General features: G+C 39.1%; 5 protein-coding genes across 12 annotated transcripts; 2 read left to right on the forward strand and 3 right to left on the reverse strand.

The window, feature by feature from the left end:
* Positions 1 to 383: 383 nt before the first annotated feature.
* LOC124409348 (activated Cdc42 kinase-like) lies at positions 384 to 10,584 on the reverse strand. 8 transcript variants are annotated; one of them, XM_046886917.1, is made up of 8 exons: positions 10,346 to 10,584; positions 9,573 to 9,665; positions 7,830 to 9,422; positions 7,383 to 7,643; positions 7,049 to 7,113; positions 6,621 to 6,851; positions 1,622 to 2,304; positions 384 to 1,376 (listed from the first exon to the last, which is right to left on the reverse strand). In XM_046886917.1, the coding sequence occupies exons 1-8, from the start codon at positions 10,347 to 10,349 to the stop codon at positions 431 to 433; spliced, it is 3,876 nt and encodes a 1,291-aa protein (XP_046742873.1). In that variant the 5' UTR covers positions 10,350 to 10,584; the 3' UTR covers positions 384 to 430. The 8 variants fall into 8 exon arrangements, with proteins under 8 accessions (XP_046742873.1, XP_046742872.1, XP_046742871.1 ...); XM_046886916.1 differs by having other exon boundaries at positions 6,989 to 7,113; XM_046886915.1 differs by having other exon boundaries at positions 6,974 to 7,113.
* Positions 10,585 to 11,566: 982 nt separating this feature from the next.
* On the forward strand, positions 11,567 to 13,725 carry LOC124409972 (NADH dehydrogenase [ubiquinone] 1 alpha subcomplex subunit 10, mitochondrial). Its single transcript, XM_046887986.1, has 4 exons — positions 11,567 to 11,800; positions 12,082 to 12,738; positions 12,955 to 13,347; positions 13,481 to 13,725. The coding sequence occupies exons 1-4, from the start codon at positions 11,732 to 11,734 to the stop codon at positions 13,589 to 13,591; spliced, it is 1,230 nt and encodes a 409-aa protein (XP_046743942.1). The 5' UTR covers positions 11,567 to 11,731; the 3' UTR covers positions 13,592 to 13,725.
* LOC124409975 (synaptobrevin homolog YKT6) lies at positions 13,587 to 16,926 on the reverse strand. The gene is made up of 5 exons (XM_046887989.1): positions 16,715 to 16,926; positions 16,384 to 16,577; positions 16,086 to 16,281; positions 15,536 to 15,807; positions 13,587 to 14,805 (listed from the first exon to the last, which is right to left on the reverse strand). The coding sequence occupies exons 3-5, from the start codon at positions 16,273 to 16,275 to the stop codon at positions 14,665 to 14,667; spliced, it is 603 nt and encodes a 200-aa protein (XP_046743945.1). The 5' UTR covers positions 16,276 to 16,281; positions 16,384 to 16,577; positions 16,715 to 16,926; the 3' UTR covers positions 13,587 to 14,664.
* Positions 16,927 to 17,210: 284 nt separating this feature from the next.
* Positions 17,211 to 19,668, forward strand: LOC124409974 (inhibitor of growth protein 5). Its single transcript, XM_046887988.1, has 4 exons — positions 17,211 to 17,614; positions 18,129 to 18,581; positions 18,833 to 19,011; positions 19,143 to 19,668. Exons 1-4 carry the CDS (start codon positions 17,578 to 17,580, stop codon positions 19,242 to 19,244), a joined length of 771 nt encoding a protein of 256 aa, XP_046743944.1. The 5' UTR covers positions 17,211 to 17,577; the 3' UTR covers positions 19,245 to 19,668.
* On the reverse strand, positions 19,525 to 21,496 carry LOC124409973 (beta-1,3-galactosyltransferase 6). Its single transcript, XM_046887987.1, has 3 exons — positions 21,367 to 21,496; positions 20,437 to 21,198; positions 19,525 to 20,356 (listed from the first exon to the last, which is right to left on the reverse strand). Exons 2-3 carry the CDS (start codon positions 21,120 to 21,122, stop codon positions 20,071 to 20,073), a joined length of 972 nt encoding a protein of 323 aa, XP_046743943.1. The 5' UTR covers positions 21,123 to 21,198; positions 21,367 to 21,496; the 3' UTR covers positions 19,525 to 20,070.
* Positions 21,497 to 21,670: the final 174 nt, after the last annotated feature.

Raw genomic sequence — 21,670 nt, forward strand, 5'->3', positions numbered from 1 at the left:
CTCTTAGCAGCTCTAAGTACTTGAGATTTCTTAGTGCGAAACATTCGATTCGTTAAATAAAAACAAACCTGGCTGCGAGAGCATAATTTTCCAACTTAATTGGCGTAAGCTGACTATGCAAAGAAAGTAATTTTGGGACTGACGATAACATAATTTCATCATTAAATTATAATAACGAAATCGAAATGATTAAAAGAAAAGTAATAAACGTCAAAAGTAGATTAGTACGTATTGAAGTTGAACACAAAATAAAATATTCAACATATCTGAAAGGATTCAATGCAATAGTAATTAACAATGGAAAGATTTTTGGCTTTGAAAACGACTAAGGAAAATAAAGAACTAAATCAAAGCAATAAATAAATCTCAGAAAAAATCTTTTCAACCTAATCACTTTCTGTAAGCTGAACAAAATACAGACCGTTTAATGTTAAACAGCAGCAGTATCTTCCGTATTTCTAAGCAAAGCCGCAGCTTTTACAACATCGCCGCCACACTGACCCAACATAACTTTGCAATCTTCGAGCCCGACAAAGTTGTTCTCCTTTCTGAGTAATCCTTGAAGTCTTTCGAGCTTTATTGCTGCTAGGACATCCCAGTCTGACACGTTTAATGCCTCGACGCATGACTCGGGTGTTGATTGTTCGTGTAACACTTTCATCATGATTCTGACCTCATCCGATTGTTCTCCGTTGCGAGGTCCCCGTGTTCTGCGAACGTTTGGCCCGTCACATGCGAATTCCAACAAATCTTCACACGATACGTGATCAGACTGTCGCGAGAGATCGCTGGACCTCGTGACGGAGGAGGATGAGGAGGAAGACGCTGACGATCTCTCTTGCGAAATCTTTCGATGGGCGTTTACAGAATTTACGGAGTTTGCAGAATTTACTGCATTCCCAGAATCACTGCTAATCAATTCTCCGCTCATTACAGGCTCGGAAAACACGAGCAAACTACTATCCTGCAGCGCATGATTCAACTTTCCTATCCTGGATGTGGTGGTACATCGTCCTACACTTGCGCTTGAATGGATTCCAGCAGCCCATCCAGTCTCGGTCAATGTATCCATGGTAGAAGTAATCGGTTCGATTGGGGTAACTGAAACTGGGATAACTGTAGATCCTTCGATTGGTGGCTCTGAGTTTCCAGTACTCGATGGCGGGAAGGAGATCAAAGAATCCTCTGCAGAATCAAGGCTGACGTTTTTTACTCCAACAGGGTCAACTTCAGCTGGATCGCAGTCGATCAAGTTGTCAGAAAACTCTAGAAGGTCCTCAGAAATGACACTGTAGCGTTGCAGCTTGTTTTCCTCAAAAGGTAGAGAATCTAAAGCTGCCAATTCAGAGTCGATCCGCCGTTCGAATTCCTCAGGGCTGGAATGAAAACAATTCTTTGGCTTGATGATGAATTTATATCTAATGTGATTCACTTTCTTTTTAACTCATGAAAGTCTAACTCTAGCAATAATTGTGAGTCGAAAAGACAAAATAAAAAAAGAAGGCAAACATTTTTCACTCCTCAATTCTTCAATCCTATGTATGCAAATATCTACAGTCCATCAAATATTGTAAAATGATATTGTTGTCGCTTTGGAAGCATATAACAAAGCAGAACCCACCTATTAGCAGCGGCGGGGGCAAGCAAATGACCAATATCTTCCTGAACATTACAGACCAAATTCCTGTGCTCAGCTACAATGATAGGTGCATCCTGCAGCTGGAAAATTTTTGAACCATCAACATGGTCCTCATCACAGGGTGGTGTTGTGACTGCGGCAACCTTAGCAAGTGTTCTAGTAACTCCGCCACCGGGAATAATCAATGGGTGCTTCCTTTGATGCCTAGCAAGACTGGACTTTGGCTGCAACGTTTTTGATCGATCTCTTGGCGGCAATGGTATCGGATTTTCCTCAACATTGCTTCTATTACGGTTATTTTCTATCTCCGATACAGAGTAATGCCGACCGATAGTCCTGTTTACCGACACAGCCGCTGTTGTGGGAACTGGAGGTGGTTGTACTGGGGGCAGTGGCCCACGAATTTTAGGCAATGTTTTCGCACCACTGTGGTGCAGCAGGTCAAAGTGAAGACTGTTATGGTTCGTTGAGTTTTCCTCGGATAAGGAGTGAGCGGGATGGTGACCCATAGTAGCATGGTGTTTGTTTCCTCTAGATCTGGTTTGCCGCACTATCGGTAACCCCGAGCGAAGCATTCGCAATGGATTAGCATCCGTTGCCGTGTCTACGACAGGAGTCTCGACCAGGCTGTTGTAAACTTCTTTCGCCTCGTCCGAAAGTGTCGCCTGAACAATCAGGGTATGGAATGGAACAGGACGGGGTGGGACGGAATATAAGGAAGAAATGGAGATGAGATAAAGATTGGAAAAATAAAAGAAATAAAAAACAATCATAGAGAACACAAAATAAACAAACATGAATAATATGCAATCAAAATAAAAGGGAGAATGATAGAACACATTTGTCTGTAAAATATACATAAACAAGTCTCCTGATCTAGTTACAATAAAATAAATATCGTCAAAGTCATTAAAGCGAAATGAACATAACTCTTTGCTTCCAAAACGTGTTTACATTGATGAGTGATGTAAATATACGATATTAGAGGAAACGTAAGTAAATAATATGGTGATCGGGATGAGCTTAGTTACATCTATCATCGCATTGTATGTATGTACACACATAATGTGGTAGGTCTAATAGTGCAATAGGTACGTATAATACGTCATATATAAAAGGTCTACATTTGCAGATGTAGTCCTAGTCCGTTCAAATTCTAACATTATAGTATGTATATGTGGTATACAAAGTAGTATGCATTTCCATACTTATATTGGAAAAATTAAAGAGAAATTAGTATTATTTTGCTCTCTTTCAAAGAAATGTGTAAAAGATATTAAACGAAATCTAATGCGTCAGCAAGTTAAAAATTCAAGGAACCAGCTGGTTTCAAGAGCATCAATCTTAGAACAAACAAACAAGTTTGAATGATGGCAGATGAAAAAAATAAAACTAATTTCTCCTCCTTTCTTTTTCCTAATCCCCCTAGCGAATATTTAAGTATAGGATAATTGAGTGGTTGCAAAAATTTATATTAATAACGACAACTATATAATATGGTGTTAATGTGTCATGCAAACATGCCAAGCGTTATAATTACTGTGTGTTTAGGCAGCAGGAATGTTATACAAATAATTCGATTGGTTTGCTACTTTTTAGGAGTGTAAAAGGCCGTGATACATACTGTACTTAGTAGAGCCCAGTCGTACGCATACGTTTAACATTTGGTTAAATGAAACGTCGTCGTAACACGAATAACATCAGTGAACAAATGCAACAATCGATGACATAGTTTAAATAGGAATTATGCCGAAAATATTATATTGCAGAAACTGTTGATGAAGAAGCAAATGACTAACTTATCGCGATAAGTTCCAAAAGGTGACGTTAGACTTCGAACACTTGAATAAAAATGTTAAGAAACTCATCAAAACTCATTTATGAAATTCAGAAATACTTTTTGGAGACTGATGTGAATGGAAAATGTTGGGACACAAGGGCTCTATCAACACAGGGTGAAACTCGAATTTCGATAAATTTTTGACCCAACGCGAAAATTTAGAATATTTTGAGTTTTTTCCAACATCTACCAAATCCCATAGTTCGGAGAATTCAAAATTTGTCATTACGTGATGTGCACCTTGTACAATATTCAATTTTATTTTCTTTATTTCTATTTTTTTATATATAAAATATTCAGCAGATTGTGCAACAGAAATAAATCCTCCTCTTTCCGCAATAGCGGTTTTCCAAACAGGCACGTATGAAAATGTAAGTGAAACATTTGCCCGCGATCATAGCGACGTGTTTGCAGTTCCCATTGGCGTCATTCCATGACCACTTCTAGCGCTAAGGGCAATTAACTCTCAGGGAGCAGGCGACGGAGGAAAATTAGGAAGGTCATTTGTAAACTCTGGATACTCTGAGCTAGTGTCTGATTCTACGTCAGAATTGCTGGTAAAAGTGAGACTGGAGCTTGGTGCGCTTTCTGGCCAAGACAAAAGGTTGTTTCTAGAAGAAAATGGAGGTGAAAGTGAATTTAGGAAGCTCGTTGATGGTGGCGGTGATTTGCCACATTGATCGGTGGAAGAAAAGCCTCTTGCAGAGTCAGGGTGTAAAAATTGATTTCCCTTTTTTCCAGCATTGAAATTCAGCCGCAAGTTATGCGGCGGACCTGCACCTGCACCCTTGGTTACCGACATTTTTTTATGCCGACGTCTGTAACGGAAACGACTTCTTATATCTGTCTCTGATCGCGAAACCGAATCAGAATCTTCGCTAGACTCATTCTTGGGATGAAACGATCTCCGTTGGTTTCTTCCGACTGTAGCTTTCCGGTTATCAGATAGAGAAGAGGTTCTGTGACGATAAAAGTGTGAAGATTCATCGTTTTGATATAATTTTGGAGGTTCTAATATATGTTGTTGAAAGTTGTTAGGATCACTTGATTGCTGCAGCTTTTTCACGTTGCTCCGTACACCTGGCTTTGTGACTGTCCGTGGGTTGAGGCCTTGAACGGGAATATTGAGGTCCATATTGGAACGATCGAGCGGAATATTAAGGCTGGGTGGTTCAAAGTCACGTCCATTTTTTTTATCAAAATCCTCAGGTCTCTTTCGTACAGAATTATCAAAATGACGCGTATTGTGTGCAATATTTTTACCAAGCTGAATCATGTTCTGCGTTAATTTTCCAAGGCCCAAATTAAAGCCCTGACCCTTCCTCGAATCAAGATAATTCTTCACACTTTCAAGACCCGAAACCTCTCGCTGATACTTAGCAGCAAAAAGCCGACTGCTCAATTCGGTCTGATTGTTCGCTTCTGCGTCCGATTTTCGTCTGAAACGCTGAAAATTTACTCTCAAGCTCTCAGAGCTGTCATATAATGGAGAGTCCTTTTTTTCAGGATCTGCTATGAAAACAGGATTACTCGAAATGACAAATGGTAACTGACTCTCACGACCATTCAAATTCCGTTCAATTGCATCTCCCGCATCAGAAACTCTTGGATTGTCTAGAAGTAAATTGAGATTGTTTCCGATGCTGTCATCAGAGCTGTAAATCGCTTTGGTTCCTACAGTTGAGTTTTTAGAAGCCAGACCAACGACCCCGGACTTCAATTGCTTCTGGGGATCAAACTTTTTGTTACGTTCCACTGCACATACAGTTGAAATCTTGGGTCTTGTACCGAGTTGCTCAAAGTTGTTCAATTTTTCCAGTGATGTTTCAAACCTTCCAACCTTTTCTATCGGAACATCAAGGTTCTTTAGTTCGTCAGGTCGTGTTTCAGAATTTATCATTTCCCTGTACATAGGGTCTCGGTTGGTTATTTTTTCCCGTGGTACAAGGCCAAATTTGTCATTAGCGGTAAAGTTATTTTTAAAATTGTCATAGAACTTGTTGCACCCCTTCTCCTCAAGGCTTAGCACCTTATCGTAATTCTTTGCTGTATCCTCTTGGTAGCAGAGCTTCTTGTCGTACCCGTGATCAAACGATCCGGAACCAGATCCGCCATCATCAAAGTATTTAGGTAGTTCAAAGTAACGATCTACATAGCTTGCTGACACTCTTTTCGGCTGCCTTGCAAAATGAAAATTCGCATTTTCCATGTTATAAACAGCAGTCTGGCCATTTTGCGTTATATTAAGTTTGGTGTCTGGCTCAGCAGGGCCTTTAGTGAGGGTACATCCACCGTTAACGTTCCCATTACCGTTTTCATTTTCAGAATACTCATTTGATCTGACAAGAGTTGATTTGGCAGATGAGTTATCATCCAAAGCCCGCGTTTCAAAGTCCATTTCCATGTACGAAGTCCAGACACTTGGTTTGGTTAACAGTTCTCGTGACTTGGCAAAGCAAAACTCTGCCGAAGCCTTATCCCATAATGGGAGTTTTAGCGTTGATGGAGCCCCTAATGATTCTATGCTTGAAACAGTTGACGAAAGAGACTGGAGACTCGAGCATAACCACTTTTTGAAAATAAAGTTGTTGTTTAGAGTTTAATGAATCAAAATTGTAAAGCGTACGAGATGAAAATAATACCAACATTACGTGAATTGAACAGTTCAATCCATGGGTTCAGAATTACAACGAAAATGAGAAACAAACGGTCAATTAAATAGACAGGTTGATAGATTGATGAATGAAGAAAAGAGGATGATTTGGGGACAGTAAGGACATTGCAGGTACAGATTAATTTATCGAAGTATATTAGTACTTATTAGCGTTGAAAATTGGCCTCTATTTTTTTTTTTTTGTCTGCTTTACAGAGTGTCAATAAAATGATGCAGCCGATATAGTGCGAGAATGTAAATAAACTCTATGTATTCGGATTTCAATCATTTTGATAAATTCCAGTAAGAAACATTTCAAAATCTGTCTTGTCCAGAAATTATATTTTTATTGACCCTCTTTCCTTTCATAGTATGCAGTGTTAATGTAATAGTAACTTTTCCCATAGTTTGTTATTAGTAAACAGTGCCAGATAATAATAAGAGGTACATGAAGATGAAAATTGATGAATCAAAAAATGCAAATGTACCTGTATGTCTGGAATACTGGCAGCCTCCTCTGCAAAGTGTCGCCGGTCAGGCTTTGGGCTATGTTGATGTGGTAACTTGAAAGAAAACTTTCTGCGTCTTGAAGGGCTGACCGGCGTTCTTGGAGATTCAGGGGGATGTTCAAGGTCAGTCATTGAGCGAGCAGTCAATTCCTGCGCCATTGCTATTGCGGAGTATAGGGTTCTTTGGTCCGCTGCTGATATTGGTTTCACCTGTATTTAGATTTCGAAAAATGCTTGTAAGGTAATTACTCTTGTATGATTTTCATCGCAAGATATTAGATCAATCCAGTTATTGTTGCCATTGTGTAAATGTATGACAAAAGATACTGTACATTTATAGGACTCACGGTGGCCTGTTTTTTTTTGCCACTTTGCCTTGACTGAATTTCTCGAAGTTCGTTTCTTACGTTACTTGAATCGTGTTCACTTGGCAATGGATGAGCTGGAGGTGGTGGTGGTGGTGGAGAAGAGCCTGAAAAGTTTAAAGTATAAGACTAAAGATGCAGCTCACTCTCTCAGAAGTTATCTACTCAAATAATTAAATATAAGCAAACGACTGGTTACTTTACTTCTTTCAAGTTTATTTTAGAGGGATTTGACATTATAATTGACAATGATCTATACAAAAACTTTTCATTCGTTCAATTACGACTTGCACCATTCTCAGTAGGCTGCCAAAACTGTGGCTTGAGTTTATCTCTGCGCACACTTGAAAAGTTGTTTCCATTCAGTAATTATTACCCAAGGATCGGAACATCTGGTCCATTTCATCCAACAAACTTGGTCCAAAATCGAAATTGAGTGGCTTGTCGAATCTTAGAGGACTGTCGTGGCTTTCCTCATCGCTAATCTCGTGGTATTCATGGTCCAGTCCAGCTATGCTCAGCACATCAGTCGTCCCACTAGTCACAGATGGCGCCTTGCCTGTACCCACTACTGGGGTCCCAAGGTGAGTAATATCGGAAGCAGTATCTGACCACGGATTATCTGGAAATATCAAGACTTAGTGTATTCAGTGAATTACAGATTCAGTTATGAGCGCAATTGTTACAAGACATACTGAAATATTTACATGCAATAGACACGGATAAAAAAAATTCAAGTCTGAAAGTGAATTTTTGCGAAATCTTTCTTCAGTAGCAAACAATATCTGGTAAGTCGTAATACATGTACGCTTACCGCGCTTACTATGAATCATATCTGCATGGAAATGTTGAATATCCCTGCTGTCCCTCGCAGAGTCCCTCGCCGATTCAGACCCACTTCCTTCTTCAGTGATTTGGCCATAGCTATCCGTAACATCTTCATGGGGTTTGTAAGGATTGACAACTTGTCTAGGAAGATGAGGATATTTTCCCCCAAGGAAGCTAACATCCCCAAAATAAGCTCCATCCAAACCGACATGTCCAGTGTGCTTGAGATCGCCTTGTGGCGAGGATATCATGTCTGGCCGTATCTTCTTGCGCTGGGAGGAAAACGCATTCTTGCCATCACCCCGTGTGAACTCCCCCATTTTATTACTTGGCAAGTTTGATCCCAGATAAGCTATGGTGTGTGCCGGATTAAAGAAGCCCGTCTTTCCATTAGCTAGGACTCCTTTCCAATTGGCGTTGCCCGACAATGTCCCTTTGTCCAGAACTGTAAGCACGTCTCCTTGACGATAAACCAGCTGGCTTTCTTCAGTACTGTCCTGAACTGCTTGGACTTGTTCAGGCTTGAGGTCGGGCAGTAAATGTGTGAGTTCGGAAAATTTTGGTCGCTTTGCAGGTTCATGCTGCCAACACTGCTCCATCAATGAGAAATAGTCTTTTGGGCAGCACTCGGGCTGTTCTAGTCTTTGGAAATTTGGCTCGTCAATTGCTTCGAGAATCTGTTGGCCAGTTAGAGCAGCCCATGGCTGAAAACCATAGCTGAACATCTCCCAGAGGGTTACACCATAGGCCCACACATCACTGGCTGAGGTGAATTTCAAGTATGAAATACACTCAGGAGCACACCACGCAATTGGAAGCTTCAAGTTAACGTTGAAGTTAGTTTGGTAATAGTCCTTGCCAACACCCAGTGCCCTGGAGAGACCAAAGTCCGATATTTTCACTTTATTTTTAGAAAAAACAAGGATATTCCTAGCTGCCAAGTCTCTGTGTATAAGCCGCTTGGCTTCCAGATACTGCATGCCATCTGATATCTGAACTGCAAAGTCGCACAACGATAGAACTGGGAAACTTGCTCTGAGGCTCGGTTCCTTTAGACATTCTAGTAGGGAACGAAGTGGCGCCAGCTCAGTAACAAGCATCAGAGAATTCGTGTCCAAAACTACTCCGTACAGTCGGACAATGTGCTCATGATCTATGGCATGCATGATGGCTGCTTCTTTCAGAAACTCAATCGGATTGTTCTGCATTCTTTCTCTGGAAAGGCATTTTATTGCCACTTGGATCCTTTCTCCGTCATTTGTCCACACTCCTTGTTGAACTACACCAAATTCTCCGGTTCCCAGTTCCTTGTTTACAATTATTGCATCCGCAGGTATCATGTGCTTGTTTGGAACACGAATCGGAGGTCGGTCTTGTCTCTCTTCAGGCAGCACACCCAAAGTACTGGATGTCTGTTCCTCACGTTTGGGCAGTAGCATTTTCTTAAATTTGGATAAATAATTTTGTGGAAAATGCTTCTGAAAATACTTTTTAAGTCGACGCATCTCTGGCTTACTCATTCCGATTGCATTCAAGTCTTCTTCGGTCACATACTTGAGCTGGGCAGTTGTCTGAACTTTTAAATCTCCTGGAGAGAAAAATTACTCTATGAAAGGACATTAAATATTCAAATATCCTCCAGTTTGTTGGAACAAGTTCCAAATACATCAATGAAAATGCTTTGAAAATGACTCGAAAATCTGACAGAATACTTAACAGTACTAGGCTAGCACCTCACCTCTGATTCCTGGATAATACTGTTGCAGCTCAGCTTCCATTAGGAATTCGTACAGCCCTGGCCCGGTATGGCGAGACATTCCAGTCTGGGAATCTGAGAGAAAAAATGAAATGGATATTAATACACGGCTGGCTCCTACAGCATGGGTTGTAGTGCTTCGTCAGCAGTTATGTATATTATGTGACTCAAGTACATAATTGACATACACTGAATTCCGCATCAATGCCCCTCTGTCTCTATCTCTCTCTTTCACTCATTTCATAGTTCTCTAAAATTTAAATGGTGTGGTAACAATAACCGAGGAAAACAATATCATATGCGTCACACAGCGTTAGGAATGTCGACGTTATTGTGTGCAATTGTTTACCGTGCGTTATGCCCGCGAGTTGAAGGTTAAAGATTGAAGAGTCGTGAAGTTGCTAGCTGTTATTTACGCATAAAAAACATGAAACATGAGTCGAACGGCGTGAAACTTACGAGTCACCGTGCGGGTATGGGAACCACGTACTTGCGGCCCGCTGCACGCTCGGTGCCGAGTCGAAGTTAATTATGGGTGAGAGCTGATCGTGAGAGGAAACGTGAGCGTCACCATCGCGGGAAGCAGGAACGAGGAGGGCGGGGAAGTTTTCGAGGGGAAAAACTAGGCGGGGGGCACGCCCAGGGGAAGCTGAACCAACAATAAGCCTTAGACAGCGGAGCCGAAGAGCTGTAAAGATTTTTTACAATGTCTACGGATCCTAGTTGTAAGTTCCTCAAGCGGGTGATTCACTCACCCATTATTACGGGTTGGGAGAAATGCCCGGAATCTCATCGACATCAGAAACTCACGTTCGTTGTCAATCGCTTCTTGATTCTGAGAAACAAAAAGTCCTTTCGCAGGAATTTGAGTCAGACAATCGCGAATTCATTTCGCTTCAGTAAATTGACTGTCCATCGCGAGGAGGTCACCGAACCGGCATCGTACCGTACTCACGAAGGACTCGTCTATACTGTCGTCGATTGTAATTCTCTTGCGGATACTCATCGAATTTCCGATCTTCAGGATCGAGCCAGGCACAGGAGTAATCGCCAAGCCTCACCCAGGCTAGAACAACGAAGTCTCAGCATTCGCTGTTCGGCGCCAGCCGCCCTACGCCGTCTCTTCCATTTGGAATTTGGATCGCTTTGTTGTATTCAACACTCGACACTCGCATGTGTGCAGGCTCTCTCTTTTGTACCTGTATGCACACGTATATTCCCGCACCTCTGGTCCCGTGGGATCATTGCGGATCACGCACACGCGTACACGACGAATCGCATCCGCGTAACATGGTTCGCAAAAATTGTACAGAACCAGGGATTCTGTATTCAATCCTGGATTATTCTTTCACATCACCGTTTATTAATCTCTGTTATATTTTTCCAACTGTCAGTTATATGGGATTTGTACACGATCACGCTTTCTCACCGTTCTCAACACGGTACCCGCTCACACGCGCGGCGGTACACGACTACGCGCTTATACCTACACGACTGCTGATCTCTACACTGTAGGTGTCGCGTATTATTTTCCTGCATTTTTCTTGTGACGAATTCAAGCTGTGGGTTGGCCATGTTGCTTGTAGTCGAATGTCGCGGGAAATTCAAAGACTCGTGGAAAAAGTTTCATGAAAAACGATAGAAATTGCTTTGAAATCGAATAGAACTTGAAGAATTCACTATCTCGAATATTTTATTAAAGTTTTAATTCCAACTTACTATGAAATTTGCATAGAAATAATACAAAATATAAAATTTGGATGATATAACAGCATGATTAAAAGCATTTTAATAAATCATTTTACAATCTGTTACAAGAATAACCGCTAAAATAATGTAATTTTCGTCAGATTTATAAATTGGCCCACTGATCTCTCTTCTATCCTCCATGAGCATGCCTATCAAAATAGAAATCAGCTTCGTAAGCCAACTTCAAGCAATTTAAAAACTGGCAGCACTGACGCCAACTTATTTTTTTAAGTCGAACAAGTTCACTCGGTCTAGCAGACTGCTCATTGGAGTCGACTGTCGAGGAGGATTGGGTATTCGAAGAGTTATGTCACTCGATTTACACTGTACACTTTTCGCCTGATAATACGAGAACGTTATAATATTTGGGGTCTTGGTTGCCGTTCCGCAGAATGGCAAGTGCGTTACGATCCGGTGTAAGCAAGCTGCTGGCTCGCAATTCAGTATCAGGATTATGCAAGGTTAGAAAGACATTCTCAGAAAAATCACTACCATATTATTAAAGTGCTTAACATGTATGACCAAGTAGATGGCCCTGGTGCCAATTCCTCTTCTAACCTGTACCAAATTTTTTCAATCTTACCAAATCTGTAAGCTTCGCACCACATAAATCGTTAATACTAACTGATTGTGAGACAGAAGTTAAAATTTTTTATGTTATTTAAGTTAAATGAAAGTGTAGCCACATACTAATCAGCATTATCAATATGCCACAGAGATTTGAGTAACTTATGTTTTTTAGCCATCATTTGGCGCCAGCGGCTATGTAGCCAAAATACAAGTGGCGTTCATTTCGGGACAAGCAATGCGGGTGGTCGAACGCAAGCGGCCACCTCCGTTTCCGTATAAGACGAAGAGGTACAGTTTCTGGAATCAGCTATTTGACAAAACTGTACACAGAATGGATGATAATTCCAAAATCGTTATTATCGAAGGGCCAATTGCCTCTGGCAAGACAGAATTTGCCCAAGCACTGGCTAAGGATTTGGATATGCACTATATGCCAGCAGTGACAATGGACATGCATTACATAAACTCGTATGGCTTCGATATGCGGCAATTGGATCACAAGATGCCAGAATCTTGTAGAAGTTATGACGTTAAGAACTTCTGTAAAGATCCGCACCATATGAACTGTGCCAACTATCAGATCCAAATGTTTTATTATAGGTTTAGCCAATACATTGATGCCTTAGCACACCTTTTCTCAACTGGAGAAGGTGTTGTTTTGGAACGCTGTGTCTACTCTGATGCCATCTTTATGGAGTCAATGTACAACGCCGGCTATGTCAGCAAACTTGCACGAAATACTTACCAAGATCTCACACAGCTGACTTTGTCTGAACTCCGTCTGCCGCATTTGGTTATCTATTTGGACGTTCCTGTACCTGTGGTCAAGGTTCTTCCTTGTTCTGGTTCTTTTTTTTCCCATCTTATCTTTACCCTACTTTACCTACTTTAATGCTGAGATCAAAGACTGAAAATACCCAAGTATAATTTAGATTTTCTCCAGAAACTTGAGCTATATTTTTCATTCAGTTTCAATCCTGTTAGAATTTTACTAGGTCCCAGAATTAATTGCACAGCATATCAACCAGTTTATAAATTATTTTAGGAAAAGATTCAAAAGAGGGGGATACCTTACGAAATTGAATCCAAAGTTTTCACGGAGCAGTATCTGACTGATATGGAAAATCTTTATAAACAGCAGTATTTGAAACAAATGTCAGAACATGCTCATATTCTCATTTATGACTGGTCAGATGGTGGTGACCCTGAGGTTGTCATTGAGGACATCGAAAGATTGAACTTTGATGTTGATGACCGAGACGATCTCAAATTCAGGGACTGGCAATTCTGGGATGCTAACGATTGGAGTGATACAAGGCGCGATTATGCTGATAATAAATTTTCAATGCTAGCGCTATTCAACTTGGGGGAAGTCCATGCACCAGAGCTTCTTGTATCAGCAGACGACCATGGCGCATATCTAAATGTTTGGGAAAATGTGAGTATTTCAATCTGATCTACAGATACAGCTGATGAGTTAGTGATTAAAAACAAGTAACTCCTGTAAAAATACCACTACATATTTCTAAACTATTTTCTTACAAATGTTTATATATTTTTTTAACAACTAGGCACCCGGTAACAAGTATATTGAAGGCTACAATAAAGATATGGGAGATACGGGATTACTGTGGAAAGGCCGACCGACTCTTCGGGAATACAGAATGCCGCCTTGGGCGTAAACTAGGTGCTGCTAAAAACATGAGAAAAAATTCACAAGTTGGCAGAGAAGTGATTAAATTGTAGTGCGTCGAATTGAAGTTGTCCTGGTAGAATTGTACAAACCAACAAATTACAATAAATAACATTCTACGTACTTCATACTTGTGGTCAATTACTTACATTTCATGTTACTTGGCACTGAAAGTAGATAAACATTCACGTTTAGAGGGAAGAATTAGAGTGGTATTTTTGAAATTTAGACATGATATATTGAAACACTTTTTAAATACATACATACATACGTACACATATTTTTTTTTGTTTTATCCATAACTGAACTCTTATCCAATGTCGAAACTGCACAACGGAATAACAAGTTACATTCCATTGCAGTAAGAATAATAGATGAACGACGAAGAAGACGTTTAATAGACACTGGGTTACATAGATTTCGTGGAATTTCTGTTTATGTGTCTCAAAAGGAAAGGATATTTAACCCTGTATGTATACAAGCCAATTAAAGTTAACACAACTTTTTCAATAAACTAAAGTAACTTAAATTGAATACTGAACTCTACGTGACATTCTTCATGAAGCTAAACACCGTTCACTCACAAATACAATCTGAGGATCTCACGAAAAATGATGCCTTTGCAATCAAGACACATAAAATTCAATCACTCGTAGTTAGACATTGTTGGATAATATGTTGCATTAAAACATCTGTTGTTCATTAACACATATTATGGATAACATTACTTACTTAGGCCTCTTAACAACATTCATACCTTTGGCTGCACAATATTTAAATCAATCTTGCTCAATAGAAAATATACAAGTGAAATCTATTGGTAAGACAAACCACTTTTGCAATTGCAGGTAAAATCCATTCAAAAATAAAAAATTGTACAATTACAGGTAATTAATTACGCCGAAAAGGCAAAATCATCTGAACAAAAAACTGTTACAACGGGCAAAAGTTATCAATTAGCTTTCAAATTTCAAACATTACTCAACATTCTTTTTTTGACAAACCTATCTCCACATTTGTAACACAATAATATGAACACAATGGAATCATGGTACACGGTATTTAAGCCGTCAAGCTACAACAGGAATTGGTTTTCCGTGCTGTTTTGTAAAATGCTTTTGACTGCATGCTAAGGCCTTCTGATTTTGACACCAAATCGTCCAATTTTTCGCCCCTTTCTAAAACTGCTTCTATTGTATTATGCTGTAAGAAAAATGATATACTATATTCATAGAAATAGAGACATGTGATTCTTCATAGTATTGTATTTGCACCAGTTACGTAATCTTCCAATCTACAATAACTAGTTGAAAACCAACAACAGCACATAAATGAATGCCTTTGTTAACATCTCAGAAAATGAATTAAAAGCATTACTTGCAAGACACAGAGTGCACCACATAAGAAAAACCTCTATATTAGGAAAGAAAAATAGGTAATGACCCTACTTTGTTCGAAACGTGTACTTTTCCTAAAAATATAGATTCAGGCATAACAAAAAGTTTATTAATACGACGACTATAGTAATGCTAAGACCAGTAATAGCATTTCTAAAAAAAGTTATCTGAAAATTTCAATTTTTTAAATAACTGATATTTACAGGACTTTTTGAAATCCATATACTTCGCTTTGTGCTGTACTTAAAATGTGCCGCCTAGCAGGACCTTGAGCCAATGAGCTTGAAGTTCATAACATTAATGCAATGATGTAACTTGAAAATTCTCTGAAATTCAGTAAGGCACAATTTTTTTGCAAATTCGTCTTCTTCGAAGTCATCCTAACGTTACAAAACAGCGATTTTTTCTCAATGATTTGTAACAGTAATATTGCGAACTTCAAACTCGTTTGTCCAATTATATTTTGTAAATGAGTAAACTAGCGAGCTGAAACTGGATAACTATGAACTTTATTTTAAGAAAATCTTGAAACTCACCAAAATGATCTTGGTTTCATCAAGGTCGTTTTGCATTTTTGTAAATGCATCTGCTTCCCGGGGATTTTGATACTTCGCTAAGTACGTATTCACTTGTGGAAATATTGTTGTCGCTTCATTTAAAGTGGCACATGTACTGGGTGGGTACTGGGCAGCAAACTCATCTAGTACTTTTGTGATCAACGTATGCGAAACTCTGCTAGGATATTCATGATCGGAAATTAGAACTCCAGCTAAATTATCTGCTCTCACATAAACGTGACACATATACTCTGAAAGATGAGAGAAAATATGTGAATTTTGTAAAACTATCTGTAGCGAGCTGAAAATAAATAAAAGAGGTCAAAAAATAGACATTACGCATGCACAGAGTGAAATAATAAATTAAATTAAAGGGCAGTTTCAAGATCTTTTGAAATATTCTTTATACTGAGCGAGCAATAGTTTGTTTTTAAATATAATATTTTCGATGAAACCAATGTCATTCATAATAGATGCAGATTATGATGACACGATAATTTATAAGGTACAGGTACTGGAAAATAAATACCTTTTTCCTTAACACTTTGCCTAGCTGCGACTTGAGTTCTTTCAGTAATCGTTTTACTGACAAACGCCATAAATTCCTGAGCACTACTGCGTTGAAAAAAAGAAAAAGATCCAAGTTCGTAAGCTGATTTGATCGTTGTTGCTGTAGTCGGGCCTTTGTAGAGGATGGTTAAAGCGTACAATTTAACCATTTTAGACTGTAACAAAAACAAGCTATTTGCACTGCAGTTTTTTTTTTCAAAGGACTGTCATTTTTAACGTATCGTATAAATTACAATTTGATGTAGATGATTGGTTACCTGGTGATCTCGGCTAACCGGCAGTTATGACAAGAAGACTAAGAGGATACAACCGACGCAAGCCTAGTAAAATTTCAGCTCCAACTAGAACTTGACCTCCTTTCGTTACCTGGTTTTCAACTCTCACCGCCGGTAGAATGTTATTGTCAGTCGCACTGCCAGTGTGACAATGATCATTATTTGGTTTTTCTTTCCTGCAAGAAGATAAAAAAATTAGATTCACTCAACATCATATTATGTGAAATTAAAACAAGGTGATGTCAAGTGAAATTAAGATAAGGGCAGTCGGAACTGTGTCACGCAATATTTGAGGTAATTTTCTGCTTTCTACCTCCGTTAATGAAATGCTCAATCAGAGGGTGGATTCGGGAAAAAATTAACCAAAATTGATGTTTTGACTCCGCCCTCCTGGGTTAAAGACAAATGTCAAATCGCGTACTTCGCCACTTTCAAGCTTGCCTAGCTCCTAACAGCACTGACACATCACCCACTAGAACTGCGCGTCGCAAACGGCGGGCGACGTCCCCACGACACGCATACACGTAACACGCGTGTGTGCATGCGCAGGGCTTGCTCAGGAAGGATGGGGAGGAGATTGTAGACGGCGGTCAGCGACACGACTCGACGTTTATTGAATGGTACGAATTTTCACCATACCGAGCTGATGATCCCGAGGCATTTTCAGTTTAAAAAAGTAATTTTAACCAACAAGATTTTATTGAAATTAATTTACGCAATTTAAGACGCCTGCTTTTTTTCCACACCGGCACAATTCAGCAATTACGCGGCAAACGGTGCATACTGTGTCCGCATCTGTCATCTATCTAGTTAGTCGTAACGTGCGGAAGATTCAGATTGTGTCGCCACCTCCGTGTTGTGTAAACTCCCCCGCAGGCTTGATCGAATAACTAAAGTCGTGAAGAATGAGTAGGCCGAGTAAATTATGCACACAGAGTACCAATGGTCAGTTTTATGTACGTATATACCAATTAAAAGGAATTAAATTTCCAACAAATATACAAAAGTGAGAGGATGGAGTAGGAGTAACGATTTCAACGTCTTACCAGTGATGTGTAGTCAATAATAACAGTGTGTAGTGCAATAATCGGTTCCACCATACTCTGGACGAGCAAACTTGGAGAAAATAAAAGATACACAAATCCAGGGTTTCTACTGCGGTGTCTACCGTGCGAAATGACGTCCGCATTATACTTGGAACATTATCTAGACAGTAAGTCAACTTTTATCTACGGTTGTTGAACAAGAAAAAAATCGCTTGTTATGATCACGATCTGGTAGGATCAAACTAGACATTTCAATATCAGGTCCGTTTAAGTTTACTTCATTAATCAGTAACATTGTTCAGCCTACCGTCGATGGACTTAACCTAACAATAAGCTAACCATCATGGGATGTCAATGAGTCGGTGTTGAAGTTAATGTTACAAACATGTGAGATTTTGAGTTGTCCGTCCTAAAATACAGCGTGAAAATCTTTTTTGTTATGTGAAAGTTACATGAAGTACATTCCAAGTGCTTACACCAATCAAAACTCGTAGATTTCCTGAACAATTGCATCACACATAATACAACTTCTGACGAGGATATTGGATCGATTTAGGTGGGAAGTTTGTTTATTCCATTGCAAAAAAAAAGCCCAAGATATTGTGAAATGTTGACATTTCATTAGAAATTGCGGGAAAACCTTATCAGTTTGAAATTCAGTCATTTTCCAATATTTTTCAGGTCTAGATAATTTGCCGATCGAACTACAACGAAATTTCACATTAATGCGTGATCTGGATGCACGTGCGCAGGGGCTGATGAAAGATATAGACAAGCTGGCTGATGAATATCTGAAAAATGTGAAAACGCTTTCAGCGGACAAGAAAAAAGAACAGTTAAACCACATCCAAAGCCTTTTCAATAAAGCTAAAGAATATGGGGACGATAAGGTTCAATTGGCTATACAGACATACGAGCTGGTTGACAAACACATCAGAAGACTCGATTCTGACCTTGCTAGATTTGAAGCAGAAATTCAAGACAAGGCATTGAATACAAATAGAGTCCAGGAAGACAGTGCTGTCAGTAAGAAGGGCAGGAAAAAACTCAAAGAGAAAGAAAAAAGAAAGAAAGGGAGTGCTGGAGCTAGCAGCGAAGATGAATCAAAGATTGCACGCAAAAAGCAGAAGAAAGGTGTGACTAATGTGTCTTCTATCAATGCCTATGTTTACTCTTATAGTATTATGTGATAAGTGGTTTAAATTTCTTTTGATGTTCAGATCTTGAGGAGTTCCACGTTACCGTTAAATGAAAACCAAGATTGCAGTAGTATATTATAGAAAAAATGATACTATTTTTTTCAAAAACCTTAGTGTACTTGAAGATTAGTGATTGGTCAAGTTTTTTTCATTGATACATAATATTGAAATAAATAAATTTCTTAGGCGGATCCGTTACTTCAACTGCTGCTTCTGGGGCAGTTGGAAGTGGTGCTCAGGCAGACACCAGTGCCTTGGGACACCCAGCCGATGTCCTGGACATGCCAGTGGATCCAAATGAGCCGACATATTGTCTTTGCCATCAAGTATCTTACGGAGAAATGATTGGTTGTGATAATCCAGATGTAAGTTTGTATTTCATTATTATTAAAGGTTAATAAGCTTCCAGTTTTATTACATAATATTCCCATTATGATTATATCTGTTACACAAATCAACTTGTAAATATTAACTCATACTTCTGCTGTTATTTCAGTGTCCGATCGAATGGTTCCACTTTGCCTGTGTTGGATTGACAACTAAACCGAAAGGGAAGTGGTACTGTCCAAAATGCACACAAGATCGAAAGAAAAAGTGAGAAATTATGGACTAAAGTATCTAATTTTCTTACATTTACTGAAAATTTCTCCCTTTTTGCAAACTAATTCTAAAATCTATTTATCGACCTTCGGGATTGCCGATTGAGCGTGAACCAAAAGGGGGGGAAATTGAAGAGACCCGGCACAGTTATATTGAAAAATCAGCGAACCTATATTTCGAAGTGGAAATAAGATTTGGGCTTCGATATGAGTAGCACTGGTAGCTCATCACAGCGGCAAGACTTGAGAATTGGCCACTCGTTTTAATAATTTTTGAAGTTTTTTTTTTTATCTGTCCAATGGTAGTAATTTATTGATGTTATTGTTTTAGGAAAATTGTACAACTTTTTATACTTTTACGCCCCTTTCCCCCATAACAACCCATTGGCCAGTTTTTGAATCACTGTGATTTGGTACTTGGAGCATATATTTAAGAATTATTAAACCCTATTGAATAGTACGTAGATACTAGGCTATTAACTATTATTATCAAATGTCACATAGTTAATTATTGTTTTGATATTTTATGAGTGTATATTAGTGTCGGACTAGTATTACATGATCCAACTGATGCAATCAATATGATAAAAACGATAGTGTAAAGTTACGAATAAATGTAACACATGAAAAATAATTGTCCATCTTTTTTTTATATCTTTCAATTATAGGTACACGAGACCAGGAAGATGAGAACATTAAATGTTCGGCATTTATTTCTGATCATATAAGCCTTTCAGAGATATTTGTATTGCGCAGGGAAAGTTGTAGTCGCAAAATTTTCACAATAAGAATCATATACAGTATTACCTTAAATTTACAATACTCTCAAGGGATTCCAGGCTCGCGTATACAGCATCTACTGGGTGGGTCATCCCAGTTATATCTGTAACTGTTACGATATTTAACTTCCTTCACGCACAAGGCACCACTCGCCTTATATGTCTGATACATAGTAATCATGGCTTCCGTATTTTGTTTGTGTTTAATAATATGCTCATTTGAACAACCCCTCGACCGATATTCTGTGTCAAAACGGACATCGTGTTTCCTCTCAATATTAGACAATGGAGCCAGCCAAAGCCCCACAGAAACATCTTCGGAGTTGAAGAGTCTGAAAACCAATTATAGCTACATGATGAGTTCGAACCTGAGTGAAGACACTAAATATGTAAATATTGTATCTTCACATGCCTTAGAATGTTCGAATTATGAGCAATGAACTTGACCAGGTTCTGAGATAGGATGTATCCACCACCCAGAGCGTATGGTAAATAAAAATCACAGAAAATCCAGTCAGTTTCTTTCCATGATCCACTTCTCTTAACTTGAGCCTTGCCATTAAAGAAGCCCCAGTATAGTTCCTTATCCAATGCTTCATATCGCTGCTTCTCAAACTCCTTCAGTATTTTGTCCACCAGGACAAACGAGTCATCGTCACATTTTAATAGATAGTCGAAATTGTACTCTTTATAGATATGAGCAAAAGTGTGAAGGAGTTTTTTTGTTAGAGTTTGATAAGAGTCCTGTAAATTTGGCAAGAGGAGTAAATCATGGTAAGCTTTATTCTCAGAAGCTAGACGGTCGTGCTCATCAAACTCCATGTTCTGAGTTCCAATGACAAATAAGTGTTTGACATCCTCGTAATTCTCAGATAGCCATGTTCCTCTCACAGCTTCTCGCTGTTCTAGGTTACTCGGTGCAGAGAAAACAACGATTATCAATTTGTACTGGTCTTTAATGTTTCCTTGCTTGTGTAGCATGGCAAACGATGTCTGCTTTTTGCGACTTTTGTATTCTATGTAGAGAGTACATATCAATATCAGTATTAATACACCCAGAAACAGTTTCGTTGATCCTCTGAATTGTCTGATCAACATTGTCACAACATTGCAGAGAAATATGACTTAGCGATTATCACATGAGTTGATATCGTTGAACATTTTCAAACAGCTCCTGTGGACAAAGCGAACGATTATATGCTTTATTTGGAAAATCATTATTTCGAAAAGCAAAGCCGTGTGAGCCAATGGTTACCCAAAAAAGGCAGACGTTGGAAAATTATCTATCAAATATAAATCTAATTAACCATTTTTGTTTTTAAAGATACATTTTGAAGTGTACCTATTTCGTCTGGCATCCTGGTCCCTGTTGTTGTAGAAATTTATTTACTCGTGTTGTCTTAGCCTAGAATCTGTAGGGACGGACTGTTGCATCAGTTTCTCATGAGATCGAAATATCGTAAAACACAAATCAGACAAGGAATATATTCTCCTGTTATGGCGGCAAAGCAGGGAACAACAAAAAGAGCATTGTTGTAAACAAGAAATAACACTGGAGCGCGGCGCGACCACGTGACTGACGGGAAATTTGAGTTCACGATCAGACCCGCACGAATCGTGTCATGCGGTTGATTTTTTTCGCACGG

The sequence above is a fragment of the Diprion similis genome, chromosome 8, assembly GCF_021155765.1.
Source record: "Diprion similis isolate iyDipSimi1 chromosome 8, iyDipSimi1.1, whole genome shotgun sequence".
NCBI classification, from domain to species: Eukaryota; Metazoa; Arthropoda; class Insecta; order Hymenoptera; family Diprionidae; genus Diprion; species Diprion similis.